General features: G+C 43.5%; 2 protein-coding genes across 2 annotated transcripts in view; one reads left to right on the top strand and one right to left on the bottom strand.

Annotated features, from left to right (window-relative positions):
• The window catches only part of LOC123746312 (uncharacterized), a 132604-nt gene that overhangs the window by 82713 nt on the left and 27400 nt on the right, over positions 1-22491 (bottom strand). The window lies entirely within an intron of this gene.
• On the top strand, positions 9854-12664 carry LOC123746310 (endocuticle structural glycoprotein SgAbd-2). Its single transcript, XM_045727699.2, has 3 exons — positions 9854-9996; positions 11061-11338; positions 11742-12664. Exons 1-3 carry the CDS (start codon positions 9949-9951, stop codon positions 11806-11808), a joined length of 393 nt encoding a protein of 130 aa, XP_045583655.2. The 5' UTR covers positions 9854-9948; the 3' UTR covers positions 11809-12664.

Here is a 22491-nt window from a genome sequence, read left to right as displayed (position 1 = left end):
ATTAGACAATGTTGTGGTTGGAAATGTATATGTTTATCTCTCAGAATGTTTGGTAATATGTTTATTGTTTGTGATGTGTTTATATGTATGTATTAACACGATGTACTGAACGGGGTGAGAATAGCTTGAGCTACCTCATCCCTTTGTGTGTATTTTACCTCAATAAACTTATTTCAATTTTAATTTCAATGTTGTGGACCAAAGTCTACATACTGCTTGCTCGGTTAGGCATTGCAGTGACCTTAATAACCCTCCTGCGAGTGCCTGGCTTTAAGGTCAAACATCAACAGGTAACCCTTTAAGGAACTGTAAACTACGACTGGTTTCCTTAAGTATAATAACAACTCCTTTCCTTAAGTATAAACTACAACACATTTCCTCACGTAACCGTAAATTTCCGACATTATTACGAACTTAAAAAAGTAATGAAATACAAAAGCCCATAATTAACAACAGTAGTGATGTAAAAACATTCGATAACCAGAATAAATAAATAAAAAGCCAAACTAGCAAATTTATATACAAAATTTTGAAGCCTAAAAGATTATCAGGTAATTATAAGGAGTAAGCACTGAGCTGGCATCACTGTATCGCTCTTGGAAAGGATATGAGGACAAGGAGCTGGGATATTAGGTCAGAGAGCTGGGATATTAAGTCAGGGAGCTGGGATATTAGGTCAGAGAGCTGGGATATTAAGTCAGGGAGCTGGGATATTAGGTCAGAGAGCTGGGATATTAAGTCAGGGAGCTGGGATATTAGGTCAGGGAGCTGGGATATTAGGTCAGGGAGCTGGGATATTAGGTCAGGGAGCTGGGATATTAGGTCAGGGAGCTGGGATATTAGGTCAGGGAGCTGGGATATTAGGTCAGGGAGCTGGGATATTAGGTCAGGGAGCTTAGATATTAGGTCAGAGAGCTTAGATATTAGGTCAGAGAGCTTAGATATTAGGTCAGAGAGCTTAGATATTAGGTCAGAGAGCTTAGATATTAGGTCAGAGAGCTTAGATATTAGGTCAGAGAGCTTAGATATTAGGTCAGGGAGCTGGGATAGGATGGAAGGAAGAAACTTTGAGCACCCACCTGGTCCACCGGGAATCGAACGCTGATCCTGCAAGAAGCCACGAAGTTGCTGTGCCGAACAATTCACTTTGTTGGGGCTAATGAAGCAAATGTTCCCAGCGAAATGCCTCAGGTTCCTTGAAAAGGTTGAGCGAGTAATTATCAAGAGCAGGTGCCAAGCGCGTGCGTACGTGTGCGTGTGTGTGCATGCATCAGGGAAGGACTATCCTGTAATGCGTGAGACATAATAACACCATCCCGCTGATCTGAACTTTCACTTGCAATTGACTTTCATAACATGCCTGTCATAACACCTCATGAACATGTTGCACACGTGCAACTATGTGTATGTGTGTATGGCCGTGTCCTCGCGCCCTGCATGCAAGGCCAGGCACCAGTTCTTGGGCTCCACCTTTCCAGTGGTCTTTGGTCCACTGGGACCGAAGAGCACCAGTGTTCAACCCTCTCTAGGGCCTACCTATAGGCCTCCTCTGCCTGCTCCTCCTCAAGTTTATGCCATGTAAACACTGATCAAAGACTCAATAAATGTGTTCTTGCAAATGCTAATGTTCTACTAAATATAAAGTAACATTGTCAGTGAAATAACTGAACTAAATGATAAATTTATATCATTTTAATATAACTTATATTAACTAAATTTTACTTTTGCTTAGATTCATTCATTTAATAATGGTTAATGGACTTTAAACAAAACAACTGCAAAGCTATGAGGATGGAACAGGTGTGAGAAGGGCTCAAGTACAGAACAGTACAAAGGGAAGGCAACTTCCCTCTTTAGAAAATGAGACTTGGGATTAGACAACTAAAAAGTCAAGCGAAGAAATGTTTATATTTATCACTCAGAATGTCCCGTATGCCAATCTGGCCAAGCCTTCAGAAACTTGGACAAAGAAGGCACCCAAGCGCTTTGTGTACAACCTATATGGGACCCGCTCTTGAGTATGCAGCTCCAGCATGCAACTCCTACCTAAAGAAGCACAAATCAAAACTAGACAAAATGTGGAAAGATATGAAACAAGGCTCGTTCCTAAGTGGACTCGAGCTTGGAAGACACCCAAAACAAACTTGATCTAACCACTAGAGAAAATACATAATAAGGGGAAAACATGTTAATTATATACAAGATTCTAGGTGAGGACACGGAGCAATATACTGACACTGAAGACAAGTGAATCACAGAGATGTCACAAGGAAGTGCTTCAGTTTAAGAGTCCCAAATAAATGAATTATATGAATAAGTTATCGAAGTCGAGACACATTTTAAAACGTAAACAAGACAAGAAAACCAACGAAAATAATTAGATTGAGCTACTGAAAAGAATTGTAAATTCTTGATTTGTAAATTGTAAAAATTCTTGAAAAATTGTAAAAGAAAAGGGAGAGGGAGCTAAAGAGACGACGCCTGATCCTGCACCCACATTTAGGCGAGCACACACACACATACAGGTACCTCAAACAGCTGTACCAGATGAGGACAGACTTATGCAGGTCTCGCCCCGCTAGGACCTTCAAGGTACTTTCAGGCAATACGGGTATTTAAGAGCCGGGGAGGTGGGAGAGCCTCACTTGTCACCCACAGCAGCGCCGACAGGATGAAGGCGGTGAGTTGGGCACAGTGCCCCATTAGCTGGTCACAGTACACACACTGGGCACAGTGCCCCATTAGCTGGCCCCAGTGCCCCATTAGCTGGTCACAGTACACACGCTGGGCACATTGCCCCATTAGCTGGCCCCAGTACACACGCTGGGCACAGTGCCCTATTAGCTGATCACAGTACACGCGCTGGGCACATTGCCACGCCCGCTGTCTACTGGTACGTTTATCTCAGTGACACATACAGCAGTGACGGCTTGACACAGGTGTCGCACAGATGGATTTGTTGGCTTGTCGTTCACTATATCGCAGTGTTTATCTCTAATACAAACGTCGGGTATAATAAGAAACAAACTCCATGTTTTCGGTTATCGCCCTCTCCAAGAAACAGACGACTGTCGGTGTCGCGATCGCCAGCACACGCATCGACATCTTCCCATGTTTACTATTTTATGAGAACATATTTTTGGGGGGATTCTATTAGGATTAAATTACTTTTATAGGAGTTTGTGCATGCATCTCTTAAGACTCCAAGCACCAGAGTGTGTTAACCATCTTGCAGTCAGAGTGCGGCATTTTCAAATATAAACTCCTTCATTATTTTGATTCTCGTATTTATATTTTAACCCATATTCTGTTTTATTTTCTTATATGAAAGAAAATGCATGTTAAATAGGGACGACTGAAGAAAAAATACCTAAGAATATTTTTTAGAAACGTTCTTGGCCAGTCAGCGAAATGTCAGTTTTTGTTTAATAATTTAAAAGATATAAGACCAAAATTTAATTTTATTAATTTTCTGAAGTGCAAAGAGTAACATTAACGTTGGACGCCGTGAGATTCTCTGTCCCCTTACAATTTTTTTTTCTTTGAGATATATAGAAGAGTTGTTACATTCTTGTAGAGCCACTAGTACGCGTAGCGTTTCGGGCAGGTCCCTGGAATACGATCCCCGCCGCGAAGAATCGTTGTTACAACCAAGTACACATTTTACTGTTGAGTTAAACAGAGGCTACAGTTAAGGATTTGCGCCCAGTAAATCCTCCCCGGCCAGGATACGAACTCATGACAAAGCGCTCGCGGAACGCCAGGCGAGTGTCTTACCACTACGCCACGGAGACTAATAAAGTTAACTGGCGTTGTAACTACACAAACAAATCACACTAAGGTGATGTATTAATTGACGTTCACCGCAGTGTAGGGGTTAATACATTGGATGTGTTTATCAGTCCCTACAGCCGAACATACTGGCTCGGGTGGAGTCAGATAATCTATTGGTTTCGTTGAGAGGTCTAGGAAGAGTTTGTAACAAAAAATATAATGTTTATGTGTTCTGTTTCAGCTTGTGTTGTTATTGCTGGGGCTGGGGGTGGCGATCGCCGCTCCCCAGTACTCTCTACCACCACCTACACCACCACCCCCACCCCCACCACCAGGATACGTCATAACAGAGCCTCCCCCACCACCTCCACCTCCCCCACCACCACCACCACCACCTCCTCCCCCACCACCACCTAAAGGATACGTCATAACAGAGCCTCCCCCACCACCTCCTCCTCCCCCACCACCACCACCACCTCCTCCCCCACCCCCACCACCACCTAAAGGATACGTCATCACAGAGCCTCCCCCACCACCTCCTCCTCCCCCACCACCACCACCACCACCTCCCCCACCTCCTCCCCCACCCCCACCTAAAGGATACGTCATAACAGAGCCTCCCCCACCACCTCCTCCTCCCCCACCACCACCACCACCTCCCCCACCACCTCCACCTCCTCCCCCACCACCCCCACCTCCTCCCCCACCCCCACCTAAAGGATACGTCATAACAGAGCCACCCCCACCACCTCCTCCTCCCCCACCACCACCAATCTACGGCACCCCAGAAGCCGTAAAGCCCCAGGTCGAGATCACAACTAACGAACGCCAGGAACCTGATGCGGAAGGGAAATACAGCTTCAACGTCGCGGGAGCTGACGGCACCAGTCGTCAGGAGCAGGGCGCCCCCCAGGGAGAGACTGGCGCCGTGGCTACCCAGGGAGGATGGTCGTGAGTATCCTGTCCCTCGACGCCTCAGTCTGGCAGTTCTCAGTGTATGAATGATCCTCCTCTCTCATTTAAGAGGAGAGACTGGCGCCTTCCACTTACGGGTGCTGTCTCCAGTGCCTGTCAGTTGTACGTTCATTATAAGCTAGTCAGTTTGACTGTCTTGACTGTCAAACTGTGCTGCACCTCTGCAAGGTAGCAGAACAAAAGGCAAATTTGGACTGGAAACACTTGTATAGCTACATATACGCCACTTTGGTGTATGTGGTGCATTTGTTCACTGGTATAGCTGTTCACACTTTAACTGCATTGTGTCTAAATACTCATGACGATAAACGACTCGCCACATATTGTTCAGCCTGGCGGGTCGTGGAAATTATAGTTCCTTGCATGGTGAACATTATCATATATAGGAAGTAGTACACATATATCTGTTGTAAACCTGCGTCTGGTGTTGTCTCCTGGCCACAGGTTCACCTTCCCCGATGGGACTCCGGGTCAGTTCACCTTCGTGGCCGACGCTAATGGCTTCAATGTGCAGTCCGCCCTGCTGCCCGTGGGTCCGCCCTTGCCTGCCCACGCCATTGCCCAGATCGAGGCAGCTAAAAAAGAGGCAGAAGCTGCAGCCGCTTCTCCCCCTGCACCAGTGTACTCCGTCCCTGCACCATCGACCTATTACATTCAACCTTAGCTGCCTGCTTGACTGTCTTTGTTTAAGAAAAGATTGCATGGAAGTAAGCTGCAGTCTAGAGACGCATAGGGGTATGCTACCTACCCTGACATTATCTTCCTTGAAACACTTCAAATTTCAGCTTTTAAATTATTATTTTTCAACTTAAACGCTTCAAATAATACTGGAGTGCCTAATTGCCCGAGACTTCAACTTCTCTAACTTTAGTGGAAAGAGCTGTATCAGCTGTTGTTGAGACTCCATCCACCTTCAACAGTGTAATCAAACTTAGAATGCCTTAGTTGCTGGGTCACGAATGCTCCTGCGACGCCGTAAGACAGTGATACAAGTTTTCGGATACTTTCTTGCTTAGAGAATATTCCTTAAGCAGACCTGGCTCTAAAGGGTTCAGACTTTCATTGGGTGGTGCCTTTGCTTCCTGGAATAATGTCAGGGATCCTGACTGCCTTCAGTTATATCAGATTTGAATGTTAAGCTGCTTTCAATTCTGCTTCTTTTTGACTCCTCAGCTTCAGTACTTGCCTTTGATTCTTGCTTTTTGAGACTCTAATGTCTGCGTTCTTACCTTCGCTGCATTTATTCCTTCTTGCATCCTCGGAATAATACATATATCTAAATTGTTTTCCCTCGCTTCACGAGACTAGCTAACAAGAACTTCGACTGTCTATACGACTTATACAATACGAAAACATAATTATTTATTGACATTATCTTATACTGCATCTTTAAATTATAAAAAAATATATATTTGTGCCTTTCATGCGAGTGTGACTACTTTGCCCCAATAAGATTTTCTCTAAAGAGAAAATATAATATTTCTGAATCATATTTATTTGGCGTCTTGTGTGCTTTAAAGCAATAACAAAGTCTGGAACTCTAGACAAAGCTTGACATCAGTGAAATCATAACTAAGGGAATGAGTTTGAAGGAAACAACCATCTTATGGATAATTTGAGTGTTGATGTGAAGTCACTAGAGCCTAACACTAGGGACGATCTAGCAAGAAATACCTAGACATTCCCTAGACAGCTACTAGAACGAGCTCCTGGAAATACGCATTCTTCATGTAAAGGGAATATGATATGAGAACTTTGGGAACTTTGAGCTTTCAAATAAGTAATGAGCTTTCAAATAAGTAATGGACAGAGAACAGGGTTAATAGCTAAATGTTAATAGCTAATATATGTGGTATACAAAAACTTTGTATACCACATTTGTCACACCAATCCTGGAGTATGAAGCTCCAGTATGGAGTCCATATCTAGTCAAGCAAAGGTTCAGGTTCAAAGGTGTGCCACCAGACTAGTAGCCGAACTGAGAGGTATAAGCTAGGAGAAGAGATTACGGGAATTAAACCTCACGTCGCTGGAAGACTGAAGAGTTAGAGGGGACATGATCACCACATACAAGAATCTCAAAGGAATCGATAGGGCAGATAAAGACAGGCTATTTAACACAAGGGGCACACGCACTAGGGGACACAGGTGGAAACTAAGTGCCAAATTAAGCCATAGATATGTTAGAAAGATTTTTTTTTTTAGTGTCAGAGTGGTTGACAAATGGAATGTATTAGGCAGTGATGTGGTGGAGACAGACTCCATACACAGTTTCAAGTGTAGCTATGATAGAGCCCAATAGGCTCAGGAACCTGTATATCAGTTGATTGACAGTTGAGAGGCGGGAGCAAAGAGCTAGAGCTCAACCCTCGCAAGCAAAACTAGGCGAATACAACCTTGGAGACCTCGCGGCTGAGTGGACAACGCTCTGGGGTCGTAGTCCTAAAGGCCCGGGTTCGACCCCTGGCAGAAGCAGAAACAAACGGCCAAAGTTTCTTTCACCCTAATGCCAATGTTCACCTAGCAGAAAATAGGTACTTGACAGCTGCTACGGGCTGCTTCCTGGAGATGTGTGTGTGTGTACTCTCCTAGTTGTACTCACCTAGTTGTGCTAGCGAGTGTTTAGCTACGGTTCTTTAGTCCTGCCTCTCAACCGTCAATCTACTGGTGTACAGATTCCTGAGTTTCTCGAGCTCTATCATATCTACATTTGAAGTTGTATATGAAATCTGCCTCCACCACATCACTTCCTAGTACATTCCCTTTACTAACTACTCTGACACTGAAAAAGTTCTTTCTATTGTCTCTGTGGCTCATTTGGGTACTCAGCTTCCACCTGTGTCCCCTTGTGCATGTACCTCCCGTGTTAAATAATCCATCTTTGTCCACCCTGTCAGTTCTCTTATGCTCTTGTGAGCACGTCACACAATGTACACACACAGTACTTATGAATACTTGGAACTTATGAATTTTATTTCCAAACATTAACCTGGATTCAGCGAAAGTAAATCCCGTTCGACCAACTGTGAGATGACACCAATCGAAAAGGAGAGAGAGAGAGAGAGAGAGAAGGAGAGAGAGAGAGAGAGAGAGAAGAGAGAGAGAGAGAGAGAGAGAGAGAGAGAGAGAGAGAGAGAGAGAGAGAGAGAGAGAGAGAGAGAGAGAGAGAGAAGAGAGAGAGAGAGAGAGAGAGAGAGAGAGAGAGAGAGAGAGAGAGAGAGAGAGAGAGAGAGAGAGAGAGAGAGAGAGAGAGAGAGAGAGAGAGAGAAAGAGAGAGAGAGAGAAAGAGAGAGAGAGAGAGAGAGAGAGAGAGAGAGAGAGAGAGAGAGAGAGAGAGAGAGAGAGAGAGAGAGAGAGAGAGAGAGAGAGAGAAGAGAGAGAGAGAAGAGAGAGAGAGAGAGAGAGAGAGAGAGAGAGAGAGAGAGAGAGAGAGAGAGAGAGAGAGAGAGAGAGAGAGAGAGAGAGAGAGGATTGGGAAGACTTTACTTTTAATGGATTACCAGAAAGCTATTGTCAGTGTTCCTAACAAGCGACTCTTCGGGCACAGTAAACAAAGCTGGTTGGTGCATCAGGCAGGGAGGTAAGTCGAGTGAAGGAGAACCTTTCAGTAAGGAGGCAAAGAACCACAGAAAGCAGACAGATATGCCAATGGAGAGACAATGAATAAAGCACGTACCAGGGGGCCATCATGCACAATAAAGCACGTACCAGGGGGCCCATCATGCACAATAAAGCACGTACCAGGGGCCATCATGCACAATATACGTGAACGATTTAACAGAGGAAGTCAGCTTCATTTTATCAATATTAGTTGACGAGGCTAAACTTATTAAAAGGATCAGAACTGTGGAGAGTATAGTATATTGCCAGTCTATAGAGGGAGCCACGCTGGACTTGTGATCCTGTGGTCCTGGGTTCGATCCCAGGCGCCGGCGAGAAACAATAGGCAGAGTTTCTTTCACCCTATGCCCCTGTTACCTAGCAGTAAAATAGGTACCTGGGTGTTAGTCAGCTGTCACAGGCTGCTTCCTGGGGGTGGAGGCCTGGTCGAGGACCGGGCCGCGGGGACACTAAAGCCCCGAAATCATCTCAAGATAACCTCAAGATATTGTCAGATGAATTAGTCTCTTCAGAGATGCTTTGCTAAGTGGATAAACATTTTAACCCCAGCCAAGTACATGTTATGAGAATGTGAATATTAGTGAGAACGCATCATATTCAGTATTCATGAATGGAATCCAGTTTCCCTATTTCATGAAAAAAACTAAAACTTAGAAGAAGATATAACTCTAAATCTGACATTAGAAGCAACAACCAATTATCACAGACAGTTCATGATAAACTCACCAACGTCTATATAGCCTTCAGGAAATGATACAAAGAAGCCTTTCTAACGCTATGTACTCCGTATGTAAGACGAACTCCTGTGAATGCAGCACAAGCATGTCACGCTTGCCTAAAGAAACTCGAAACAAACCATGAAAAGATCCTAAGACATGCATCATGTCTTAGGATCATCCTAAGCCAAGGGGACTCAGGAGTCGTAAATATATAGAGCATCAGAGTTTAGGACTCATAAATATATAGAACATCATAGTTTAGGACTCGTAAATATATAGAACATCATAGTTTAGGACTCGTAAATATATAGAACATCATAGTTTAGGACTCGTAAACATATAGAACATCATAGTTTAGGACTCGTAAATATATAGAACATCATAGTTTAGGACTCGTAAATATATAGAACATCATAGTTTAGGACTCGTAAATATATAGAACATCATAGTTTAGGACTCGTAAACATATAGAACATCATAGTTTAGGACTCGTAAATATATAGAACATCATAGTTTAGGACTCGTAAACATATAGAACATCATAGTTTAGGACTCGTAAATATATAGAACATCATAGATGAGGAAGTTGTCAAGACCAATTTGAAACACAGCTTTAAATGAAAATACGATAATAGCAAAATCAGACAAAAAGTCATTACACAGTAGGAGCAGATACTCGTGCTTGTAAACACATCAAGGTGAGAACATTTACGAGAGTACACCTAGGTGAGAACTTGTAGGCGAGTGCACATAGAGGCTGGAGCACCTGACGACAAGGCATAAACAATAAAGCCACGTTCTCGTGGCGGCTCAAAGACAAACACTCCAGCCACCTCCGGCTATATAAGAGCTGGGCAGGATGAAGAGCCTCACTTGTCACCCCGGGACCATCAGCAGGATGAAGGTGGTAAGTTGGCCACTGTGCAACACACTCCTGCCCTGAGTAGACTGGTGGGATACTGTACAACTCACTCCGGCACTGAGTGGACTGGTGGGATACTGTACAACTCACTCCGACACTGAGTGGACTGGTGGGATACTGTACAACTCACTCCGGCACTGAGTGGACTGGTGGGATACTGTACAACTCACTCCGGCACTGAGTGGACTGGTGGGATACTGTACAACTCACTCCGGCACTGAGTGGACTGGTGGGATACTGTACAACTCACTCCGACACTGAGTGGACTGGTGGGATACTGTACAACTCACTCCGGCACTGAGTGAACTGGTGGGATACTGTACAACTCACTCCGACACTGAGTGGACTGGTGGGATACTGTACAACTCACTCCGACACTGAGTGGACTGGTGGGATACTGTACAACTCACTCCGGCACTGAGTAGACTGATGGGATACTGTACAACACACGCTGTCCCTCAGTTGAGACATAGACAGTCAGCTACGTTGTCTTATCGTTCGCTGTATCGTATTCCTGAGTTAGTTGGTGCTGTTTGTTGTCTGGAACACAAACGTTAGTTGTAATGAGTAGCTAGAAGTCGTACTGGTTTATGGCTGCTGTCTGTGTCGGTATCTCCAACACACACACGTCTTGACCACACATTCAATTGCTCACCCAACATGAAGACCCAGTTCCATTCTTTAAATGTTAAATTTCACAGAGTGTAACAGCCTCTGTCCACCGAGTTAACAAACGGAATTTCCTGATATGGGTTCACCAGAGGAGCAGTTTACCATACATTAATTATTGTTATTATTATTATTATTATTATTAGTTAATATCAGCTAAGGAGATGAAATTCTCGGCAATTTTAGGGACAAATAATTAGAACGCATTGCTCTGTTTCCTTTAGTGATACAGTTGTATTGGACGTGACGTGTCTGTATACCACCATATACCAATTGGTATATGTAGCAGTTTAAGGGTTAATACCCTACATGTGTTTCTCTAGTTCTGCTGTCAGCGACTATAGCTAGACAGCAAAACATTTAATTTTAATTTGTTTCAGATGACGCTGTTGTTGCTGGGTGTGACGGTGGCGATCGCCCAGTATCCCCAGTACCTACCACCGCAATACGACCCTCAGTCTCCTCCCCCACAGTCACAAACCTACGACAATCCAGAACGCCCGAGTTTCCAGGTTCAGGTCGAAACTAACAGTGGCGAGGGACCTGACGCGGAGGGGACATACAACATCGACTTCAAGGGTCCTGGCGGCACCAGTCGTCAGGAGCAGGGCACCCTCTCGGGAGAGAATGGCGCCGCGGGTGCCCAGGGAGGATATTCGTGAGTATCCGTGTCCCTCGACGCCTCAGTCTGGCTAGAATAATGTCCCACTTAGGACAGACTGGAACTTTCCACTTACTAATTCTGTCTTGAGTATCTGTCAGTGAAGGCAGCTGTACTTACTAGAGTGAGCCTACACAAGCCAGTCAGTGTAACCGTCTAGAATGCCAGACTAGAGACTTACAATTTTAGCCGGAAAACACTTGCATTCTTGCAAGTGTTTTGTATTGTTCACACTATACTGTGGATTATATCTCATGACGATAAACGACTCGCCACACATTGCTCAACCTGGCGGGTAGTGGAAATTATAATTCCCTGCATGGTGAACGTTATCATATATAGGAAGTAGTACACATATATCTGTTGTAAACCTGCGTCTTTTGTTGTCTCCTGGCCACAGGTTCAGCTTCCCCGACGGCACTCCGGGAGAGATGAACTTCGCGGTCGACTCTAATGACTATAAATAATGCTAAGTCCGACCTGCTGCCCGTGGTCCCGCCCTTACCATTGCCCAGATCGAGGCAGCTAACTAGGAGGCGGAAGCCGCAGCCCCTTCCCCCTTCCTCCCTACATCAGCGTACTCCGTCCCTGTACCACCAAATAGTTACGTTCAACCTTAGGTTGTCTGCTTGACTGTCTTTAAAAAAAAGATTGCCTAGAAGCAAGCTGCAGTCTAGAAACGCATGGGAGATACTACTTGCCCTGATATTAGCTTCCTAGAATCACTGAATTTCAGTGATTCTGAAATTCTAATTACTTTTTAGGTAAAACACAATTTTTAATTTATTCTGAACTGTCTTCTTGCTAATGAGAACTGTATCACCTGTTATTGAGTCTCTACCCACCTTCAGTATTGTAACCAAACTTGTAATGTTTTAATTGCTGGGTCACGTAGGCTCCTGGATACCTTATTACTCAGAAAATATTCTGAATGAATTGTAAACATTATTAGCTTTAAAGAGATAAGATTTTAATTGGGTGGTGTCCTTGCTTCCTGGTATATTAATGTTATGGATCCTTGATGCCTTCAATTACCTTAAAATTTAATGTTAGCTGCTTTCATTTTTAATACTTTTGTCTCCTTGGCTTTAGTACTTGTCTTAGGTGTACTTTGAGACTTTATTGCCTGCGATCTTACCTTCTCTGCATTTATTCTTTCTTGCATCCTCCGAATACCATATGTCTAAGCTGACTTTCTTGAGACTCGAGCTGCCAAAAGGCTTCGACTATCTAGAAGTTTTATAATAAAAAAAACACATTATTTATTGGCCTTATTATCTTGAACTGTATTTATAAATTATAAATAAATATTTTCGAACCTTACATGCGAGTGTGTGATTACTTTTGTCCCAATAAGATGTGTCCAACATCATTTCAAAGAGAAAATTCAGATAACATTCCTCAGTGTCATATTTATTTAGCGACTTGTGTACTTAAAAGCAGTAAGAAAGTCTGGAAATCTAGACGAAGCTTGTAATCAGGAAAATCATAATTAAAGGATTGAGTTTGAAGGAGGAAATCATGTTATGGATAACTTGAGTACTGATATGCGGCCACAAGTCCCTAACACAACGGACCATCATAAAGTCCCAAGACGAATAATAGACGTGATATGACCATATAATTTCTTGCCGTGAACGGAATATAAGAAACTCAGGAACTGAATCAGTGCCTTCAAATAGCGTTTACAAGGCGGGGTCAGGAGCTGAAGTTCAATTCCTGCACAAATGATTTAGAAGTCACACGCACAGTGCCAAGGTATATTGCTCAACTGTTGGTGCCAGGCACTGGCGTCTGAGGTCTGGTGCCTACCAGACGCTGGTTGCCTGACAGCTTTGAAAGCTTGTCAAAGATAAACAGTATTAAGAGAGCTTGCAGAAATAGACTGCAGAAATGGATAGGAAATTTGTACTATATGAGTACCTATAGGATGGGCCTGTAAACAGGAATGAGAAATGTGAAGGAGAACTTGCTAAGTTTGTATATAAAATTCGGAAAACCAAAGCCAAGGAAGCATTTAATAATGGCAAATGTCAAGCGATGTTAAAACCCATCGCTGATAAATTTGAGGACCTGAACCTGAAAATGGGAACAAATGAGACGAAGTATTTACAAAAGCAGTAAGGTAGTTAGAAAGGATGATGGAGGTTGCAAATAGCAAACTCCATAAACATTAGAAAGCAGACATGGAATGCAATCCTATCAGAGGGGAAGGGAACTATCAGGATAAAGCACCAAGCCATTACGGCTATATAGCCCCTGGAAGGGATAAGGAGAAGGATCTGGAATGGGACCAAGGGGGGTGGGAAGGGGAGGAATGGAGTCCAACCCACTTAGACGGTCAGGAATTTGACACGGACCTGCATGAAGTGAGACTCGCTCTCCCGTCAAGTCTCGTTAAGAGTAAGAAACCAGAAGAAATGATAACATGAAAGCAAGATAATATAGAAGAGTAACCAGGCCAGCAGACAGTTACTAACACAAACCAGAGTCGACAGAGAGTAAAGTCAAGGCGCTATAACAACATGCTTTCTTAAAGCAAACCTCTGCCAAGAATCCTCTACCATAAAACACATCTCTTCTCCCCCCCCCCCCAAAAAAAAAGAGATGCGAGGTCAATAGAGCTTCGGCTTTACACACGTGGTGTTCACGGTTCGAGTCTCCTCGAACCCAGGTTAATGGAACATCTCTTTCCCCCCTCAATCCTCCATAACAATTCCTGCCCACCAAAACATATCTTCATCGCTACTCTGACAACAAGATCACATCGTCTCTCTTTACACCTTACTCTACCAAACAGCAGTACTTCGCTGCTCTGCACTTCAAAGCTCTGTTCTCTCTTCCCCCCCCCCCCCCGCCTCCATCACGTCCCACATTCTGCACCTGAACCAAGTACCTCAACATTTAGGTCAGGATCCGTCAGGACAGAGAACAGAGTAACACAATTGAACCCAAAAATCTGATACACTAACGACGATGGAATGTGAAACGCTGTAAATTAAACTAAAGAAAGGACACAATTCCACAAGCAACATACTAGTTAAAGCTAAAATAACTGAAATGATCGCAACATAATATTCACAAGAAATAACCAGACCGCGTGAAGAGAAAGAAAGCAGGGGAGGAGGTAGGGGAACAGCAGTGCTGAGTAGAAGAGACGGGAGCATTAACGAGATCAGTATTGAGGAAGAGACCAAGCATGCACAGGATGTCGCAGCAATCACAAGTGAAGGGAAAAAATATGAATAATTCATCAGTGAACATCAGAAGACCCACATAAGATTACAGAGTTTGCATAAATATCATCCAAAGTCTGGATGAAATATTCCTTTGATACAAAGCGAAGCTGAAAATTATGGGAGATTTCAATCGTGGTTAAATTAGCTGGGAACCAAAGGAGGAGAGAGGAGGAGGAGATACGGAGAGCGAAACTAGTGGAAACAGCAGAAAGGTACTTCCTATTGCATCATGTTAAGAAGGAAACACACAGACAGTAAAACCAGCCAGTAAGGCAAAACCTGATTTTCATACAGATTGAGATGGACATTGAGAGCATCAGGCAACAAGTGGCAGTAGAGGTCCAGTGCCCTAAACCTAACACCAGAAGTACACTTCCACAGAATTAAAGTCTGCAGCACGTGTCAAAATCGCACGTACACGCCTAGGTTGACTTCAGGATCTTGTACACAAGAATTCCAAGCATATTATATATACATGACTAAACCACACATCAGAAGATTGAGAAACGACGACGTTTCGGCTCATCTTGGACCATTATTAAGTCGTGTGGTCCATGACAGACCGAAACGTCGTCATTTCTCCATCTCCTGGTTGTGTGGTTTGGTCATCATATCATCCGCCACGTTATTTTGATTCATCGTCTGCATATTATATATACATCTTATGCGAGACGTATTAAGAATAAGAGACATTATGTATGAGAAATATATTAAGTATGAGAGACGTGTTAAGTGTGAGAGACGTGTTAAGTATGAGAGACGTATTAAGTATGCTGTTCGAACATGGAAATCCCATGTCTTGAGAAACAGATAATAAAACAAAAAATGGTCCAAAGATATGCAACAAAACTCGTTCCTGAGCTAAAGGGACTAAGTTGTGAAGAAAAGCAGTGGAAACCATACCTCTCTTCACTGAAGTCAATATGGAAACGAGTAGACATGATACCGATGTAAAGATTCTTAAGGGAATTGACCAAGTAGATAGGGAGAGCAACGTTCAAAGTAAAAAACAGTAGCACGATGTAAAAACTGTAAGCTGGAGACAAATAAATCAGAGAGGTTAGTAAGAAATTTTTTCAGTTTAAACTTCATAAATAAATAGAATGTACTAGACGAGGACGGTGTAGAGGCCACTTTGGTGCAGTTGTAAATATAAATATGACAAAAACGGGTGAACAAATAACTGCATAGAAGGAATAAATCCTCTTGGCTGCAAACGCATCAAGGAGAGCACATCTAGGTGAGTATATCGAGTCTAGTACATCTAGGTGAGAACTTGTAGGTGAATATACATAGAGATTGTAGCACCTGAGGACAGAGGCATGCAGGCCACGTCTTCGTGGCGGCTCAAAGACAATCACTTCAGCCACCTCCAGCTATATAAGAGCTGGGCAGGATGAAGAGCCTCACTTGTCACCTCGGGATCATCAGCAGGATGAAGGTGGTAAGTTAGCGACTGTGATACACACTCCTGCCCTGAGTAGACTGGTGGGATACTGTGCAACACATGCTGTCCCTCAATGGGGACATAGTCAGCTGTGTTCTCCAGTCAGCCACAGTCTTATCGTTCGCTGTACCGCACTTGTGAGTTAGTTGGCGCTGTTTGTTGTCTGGAACACAAACGTTAGTTGTTATGAGTAGCTAGAAGTCGTACTGGTTTATGGCTGCTGTCTGTGTCGGTATCTCCAACACACACACGTCTTGACCACACATTCAATTGCTCACCCAACATGAAGACCGAGTTCCATTCTTTAAATGTTAAGTTTCACAGAGTGTAACAGCCTCTGTCCACTGAGTTAACCAACGGAATTTCCTGATATGGGTTCACCAGAGGAGCAGTTTACCATAGATTTATTATTATTATTAATCGCTAATATCATCTAAGGAGATGTAATTCTCGGCAATTTAAGGGACAAATAATTAGAACTATACTCTGTTTCCTTTAGTGCTAAAGTTGTATTGGACGTGACGTGTCTGTATACCACCATATACCAACTGGTATATGTAGCAGTTTAAGGGTTAATACCCTATATGTGTTTCTCTAGTTCCACTGCCAGTGACAATAGCTAGACGGCTAAACATTTAGTTTTCATTTATTTCAGCTGACGCTGTTGTTGCTGGGTCTGACGGTGGCGATCGCCGCTCCCCAGTATTCTGTACCCCCTCCACCACCACCCCCACCTCCACCCCCTCCACCACCACCACCCCCTCCTCCTCCACCACCACCTCCACCAACATACGGACCTCCACCTCCTCCCCCACCACCACCTCCCCCACCTCCACCACCCTACGGCGCTCCAGTAGCCGCCCCAAAACCCCCCGTTGAGATCCTAGTTGACGTGCGCAAGGGACCTGACGAGGCAGGAGCATACAACTTCAACTTCGAGAGTGCTGACGGCACTAGTCGTCAGGAGCAGGGCGCCCCCCAGGGAGAGACTGGCGCCGTGGCTACCCAGGGAGAATGGTCGTGAGTATCCGTGTCCCTCGACGCCTCAGTCTGGCAAGAATAATGTCCCACTTAGGAGAGACTGGCACCTTCCACTCACTGGTTCTGTCTTGAGTATCTGTCAGTGAAGGTAGCTGTATTTACTAGAGTGAGCCTACACAAGCCAGTCAGTGTAACCGTCTAGAATGCCAGACTAGAGACTTACAATTTTAGCCGGAAAACACTTGCATTCTTGCAAGTGTTTTGTATTGTTCACACTATACTGTGGATTAAATCTCATGACGATAAACGACTCGCCACACATTGCTCAACCTGGCGGGTCGTAGAAATTATAATTCCCTGCATGGTGAACGTTATCATATATAGGAAGTAGTACACATATCTGTTGTAAACCTGAGTCTTTTCTTGTCTCCTGGCCACAGGTTCACCTTCCCCGACGGGACTCCGGGTCAGTTCTCCTTCGTAGCCGACGCTAATGGCTTCAATGTGAAGTCCGCCCTGCTGCCCGTGGGTCCGCCCTTGCCTGCCCACGCCATTGCCCAGATCGAGGCAGCTAAAAAGGAGGCAGAAGCTGCAGCCGCTGCAGCCGCTTCTCCCCCTGCACCAGGGTACTCCGTCCCTGCACCACCGACTAATTACGTTTAACCTTAGATGCCTGTTTGACTGTCTTTATTTAGGAAAAAGACTGCATGGGAGCAAGCTGAAGTGTAGAGACACATGGAGGAGTCTACGTATTAGCCTCCTAGAATTATCGAATTCCAGCTTCTAATTATTTTTCAGGTAAAACAGACTTTTCATTCTATTCTGAAGAGTCTTGTTGCCAAAGAGAACTGTATCACCTGTTATTTAGTCTCTACCCACCTTCAGTATTGTAACCAAATCTGGAATGTTTTAATTACTGGATTACGTAGGCTCCTGGATACCTTATTGCTCAGAAATTATTATGAATGAATGGTAAACAGACTTGGCTTTAAAGAGATGAGATTTTAATTGGGTGGTGCCCTTGCTTTCCGGTAAAGTAATGTCAGGGATCCTTGATGCCTTCAATTACCTTAAAATTTAGTGTTAGCTGCTTTCATTTCTAATTCTTTTGCCTCCTTAGCTTTAGTACCTGTCTTAGGTGTACTTTGAGACTTTATTGCCTGCGATCTTACCTTCTCTGCATTTATTCATTCTTGCATCCTCCGAATACCATATGTCTAAGCTGACTTTCTTGAGACTCGAGCTGCCAAGGACTTTGACTGTCTAGGAGTTATAAGAAAAAAATATTTATTGAACTTATTATCTTGTACTGTATCTTTAAATTATAAATAAATATTTTTTAGCATTACATGCGAGTGTGTGATTACTTCTGTCCCAATAAGATGTGTCCAACATCATTTCAAAGAGAAAATTCAGATAACATTCCTCAGTGTCATATTTATTTAGCGACTTGTGTACTTAAAAGCAGTAAGAAAGTCTGGAAATCTAGACGAAGCTTGTAATCAGGAAAATCATAATTAAAGGATTGAGTTTGAAGGAGGAAATCATGTTATGGATAACTTGAGTACTGATATGCGGCCACAAGTCCCTAACACAACGGACCATCATAAAGTCCCAAGACGAATAATAGACGTGATATGACCATATAATTTCTTGCCGTGAACGGAATATAAGAAACTCAGGAACTGAATCAGTGCCTTCAAATAGCGTTTACAAGGCGGGGTCAGGAGCTGAAGTGCAACCCTGCACAAATAATTTAGAAGTCACACGCACAGTGCCAAGGTATATTGCTCAACTGTTGGTGCCAAGCTCTGGCCTCTGAGGTCTGGTGCCTACCAGACGCTGGCTGCCTGACTGACAGCTTTGAAAGCTTGTCAAAGATAAACAGTATTAAGAGAGCTTGCATAAATAGACGGCAGAAATGGATAGGAAATTTGTACTATATGAGTACCTATAGGATGGGCCTGTAAACAGGAATGAGAAATGTGAAGGAGAACTGGATAAGTTTGTATATAAAATTCGGAAAACCAAAGCCAAGGAAGCATTTAATAATGGCAAATGTCAAGCGATGTTAAAACCTATCGATGATAAATTTGAGGACCTGAACCTGAAAATGGGAACAAATGAGACGAAGTATTTACAAAAGCAGTAAGGTAGTTAGAAAGGATGATGGAGGTTGCAAATAGCAAACTCCATAAACATTAGAAAGCAGACAGGGAATGTAATCCTATCAGAGGGGAAGGGAACTATCAGGATAAAGCGCCAAACCATTACGGCTATATAGCCCCTAGACGGGATAAGGAGAAGGATCTGGAATGGGATCGAGGGGGGGTTGGAGGGGAGGAATGGAGTCCAATCCACTTAGACGGTCAGGGATTTAACGCGGATCTGCATGAAGTGAGACTCGCTCTCCCGTCCAGTCTCGTTAAGAGTAAGAAACCAGAAGAAATGATAACATGAAAGCAAGATAATATAGAAGAGTAACCAGGCCAGCAGACAGTTACTAACACAAACCAGAGTCGACAGAGAGCAAAGTCAAGGCGCCATAACAACATGCTTTCTTAAAGCAAACCTCTGCCAAGAATCCTCTACCACTAAACACATCTCTTCTCCCCCCCCCCAAAAAAAAAAGAGATGCGAGGCCAATAGAGCTTCGGCTTTACACACGTGGTGTTCACGGTTCAAGTCTCCTCGAACCCAGGTTAATGGAACATCTCTTTCCCCCTCAATCGTTCATAACAATTCCTGCCCACCAAAACATACCTCCATCGCTACTCTGACAACAAGATCACATCGTCTCTCTTTACACCTTACTCTACCAAACAGCAGTACTTCGCTGCCCTGCACTTCATAGCTCTGCTCCCTCCCTCCCCCCCCCGCCTCCATCACGTCCCACATTCTGCACCTGAACCAAGTACCCCAACATCTAGGTCAGGATCTGCCAGGACAGAGAACAGAGTAACACAATTGAACCCAAAAATCTGCTACACTAACGACGATGGAATGTGAAACGCTGTAAATTAAACTAAAGAAAGGAGACAATTCCACAAGCAATATACTTGTTGAAGCTAAAATTACTGAAATGATTGCAACATAATATTCACAAGAAATAACCAGACCGCGTGAAGAGAAAGAAAGCAGGGGAGGAGGTAGGGGAACAGCAGTGCTGGGTAGAAGAGACGGGAGCATTAACGAGATCAGTATTGAGGAAGAGACCAAGCATGCACAGGATGTCGCAGCAATCACAAGTGAAGGGAAAAAATATGAATAATTCATCAGTGAACATCAGAAGACCCACATAAGATTACAGAGTTTGCATAAATATCATCCAAAGTCTGGATGAAATATTCCTTTGATACAAAGCGAAGCTGAAAATTATGGGAGATTTCAATCGTGGTTAAATTAGCTGGGAACCAAAGGAGGAGAGAGCAGGAGGAGATACGGAGAGCGAAACTAGTGGAAACAGCAGAAAGGTACTTCCTATTGTATCATGTTAAGAAGGAAACACACAGACAGTAAAACCAGCCAGTAAGGCAAAACCTGATTTTCATACAGATTGAGATGGACATTGAGAGCATCAGGCAACAAGTGGCAGTAGAGGTCCAGTGCCCTAAACCTAACACCAGAAGTACACTTCCACAGAATTAAAGTCTGCAGCACGTGTCAAAATCGCACGTACACGCCTAGGTTGACTTCAGGATCTTGTACACAAGAATTCCAAGCATATTATATATACATGACTAAACCACACATCAGAAGATTGAGAAACGACGACGTTTCGGCTCATCTTGGACCATTATTAAGTCGTGTGGTCCATGACAGACCGAAACGTCGTCATTTCTCCATCTCCTGGTTGTGTGGTTTGGTCATCATATCATCCGCCACGTTATTTTGATTCATCGTCTGCATATTATATATACATCTTATGCGAGACGTATTAAGAATAAGAGACATTATGTATGAGAAATATATTAAGTATGAGAGACGTGTTAAGTGTGAGAGACGTGTTAAGTATGAGAGACGTATTAAGTATGCTGTTCGAACATGGAAATCTCATGTCTAGAGAAACAGATAATAAAACAAAAAATGGTCCAAAGATATGCAACAAAACTCGTTCCTGAGCTAAAGGGACTAAGTTGTGAAGAAAGGCAGTGGAAACCATACTTCACTGAAGTCAATAATGAATAGAGTAGACATGATACCGATGTAAAGATTCTTAAGGGAATTGACCAAGTAGATAGGGAGAGCAACGTTCAAAGTAAAAAACAGTAGCACGATGTAAAAACTGTAAGCTGGAGACAAATGAATCAGAGAGGTTAGAAAGAAATTTTTTCAGTGTAAATTTCATAAATAAATAGAATATACTAGACGAGGACGGTGTAGAGGCCACTTTGGTGCAGTTGTAAATATTAATATGACAAAAACGGGTGAACAAATTACTGCATAGAAAGAATAGATCCTTAAGGCTGCAAACGCATCAAGGAGAGCACATCTAGGTGAGTATATCGAGTCTAGTACATCTAGGTGAGAACTTGTTGGTGAATACACATAGAGATTGTAGCACCTGAGGACAGAGGCATGCAGGCCACGTCCTCGTGGCGGCTCAAAGACAATCACTTCAGCCACCTCCAGCTATATAAGAGCTGGGCAGGATGAAGAGCCTCACTTGTCACCTCGGGATCATCAGCAGGATGAAGGTGGTAAGTTAGCCACTGTGAACCACACTCCTGCCCTGAGTAGACTGGTGGGATACTGTACAACTCACTCCAGCCCTGAGTAGATTGGTGAGATACTGTACAACTCACTCCAGCCCTGAGTAGATTGGTGAGATACTGTGCAACACATGCTGTCCCTCAGTGCAGACATAGAAAGCCAGCTGTGTTCTCCAGTCAGCTACATTGTCTTATCGTTCGCTGTACCGCACTTGTGAGTTAGTTGGCGCTGTTTGTTGTCTGGAACACAAACGTTAGTTGTAATGAGTAGCTAGAAGTCGTACTGGTTTATGGCTGCTGTCTGTGTCGGTATCTCCAACACACACACGTCTTGACCACACATTCAATTGCTCACCCAACATGAAGACCGAGTTCCATTCTTTAAATGTTAAGTTTCACAGAGTGTAACAGCCTCTGTCCACTGAGTTAACCAACGGAATTTCCTGATATGGGTTCACCAGAGGAGCAGTTTACCATAGATTTATTATTATTATTAATCGCTAATATCATCTAAGGAGATGTAATTCTCGGCAATTTAAGGGACAAATAATTAGAACTATACTCTGTTTCCTTTAGTGCTAAAGTTGTATTGGACGTGACGTGTCTGTATACCACCATATACCAACTGGTATATGTAGCAGTTTAAGGGTTAATACCCTATATGTGTTTCTCTAGTTCCACTGCCAGTGACAATAGCTAGACGGCTAAACATTTAGTTTTCATTTATTTCAGCTGACGCTGTTGTTGCTGGGTCTGACGGTGGCGATCGCC

Source organism: Procambarus clarkii, chromosome 80 (genome assembly GCF_040958095.1).
Source record: "Procambarus clarkii isolate CNS0578487 chromosome 80, FALCON_Pclarkii_2.0, whole genome shotgun sequence".
Classification (NCBI taxonomy): Eukaryota; Metazoa; Arthropoda; class Malacostraca; order Decapoda; family Cambaridae; genus Procambarus; species Procambarus clarkii.
Note: the sequence above shows the minus strand (reverse complement) of the source record. Positions and strands in the feature narration are given on the sequence as shown.

Excerpts from the sequence above, each read along its gene's own strand:
- LOC123746310 (XM_045727699.2), top strand. The coding sequence starts at position 9,949 with ATGAAGAGCCTCACTTGTCACCCCGGGACCATCAGCAGGATGAAGGTG. Across the intron at positions 9,997-11,060 it reads CCATCAGCAGGATGAAGGTG|ATGACGCTGTTGTTGCTGGG; the intron begins GTAAGTTGGCCA and ends AATTTGTTTCAG. Across the intron at positions 11,339-11,741 it reads GGTGCCCAGGGAGGATATTC|GTTCAGCTTCCCCGACGGCA; the intron begins GTGAGTATCCGT and ends TCCTGGCCACAG.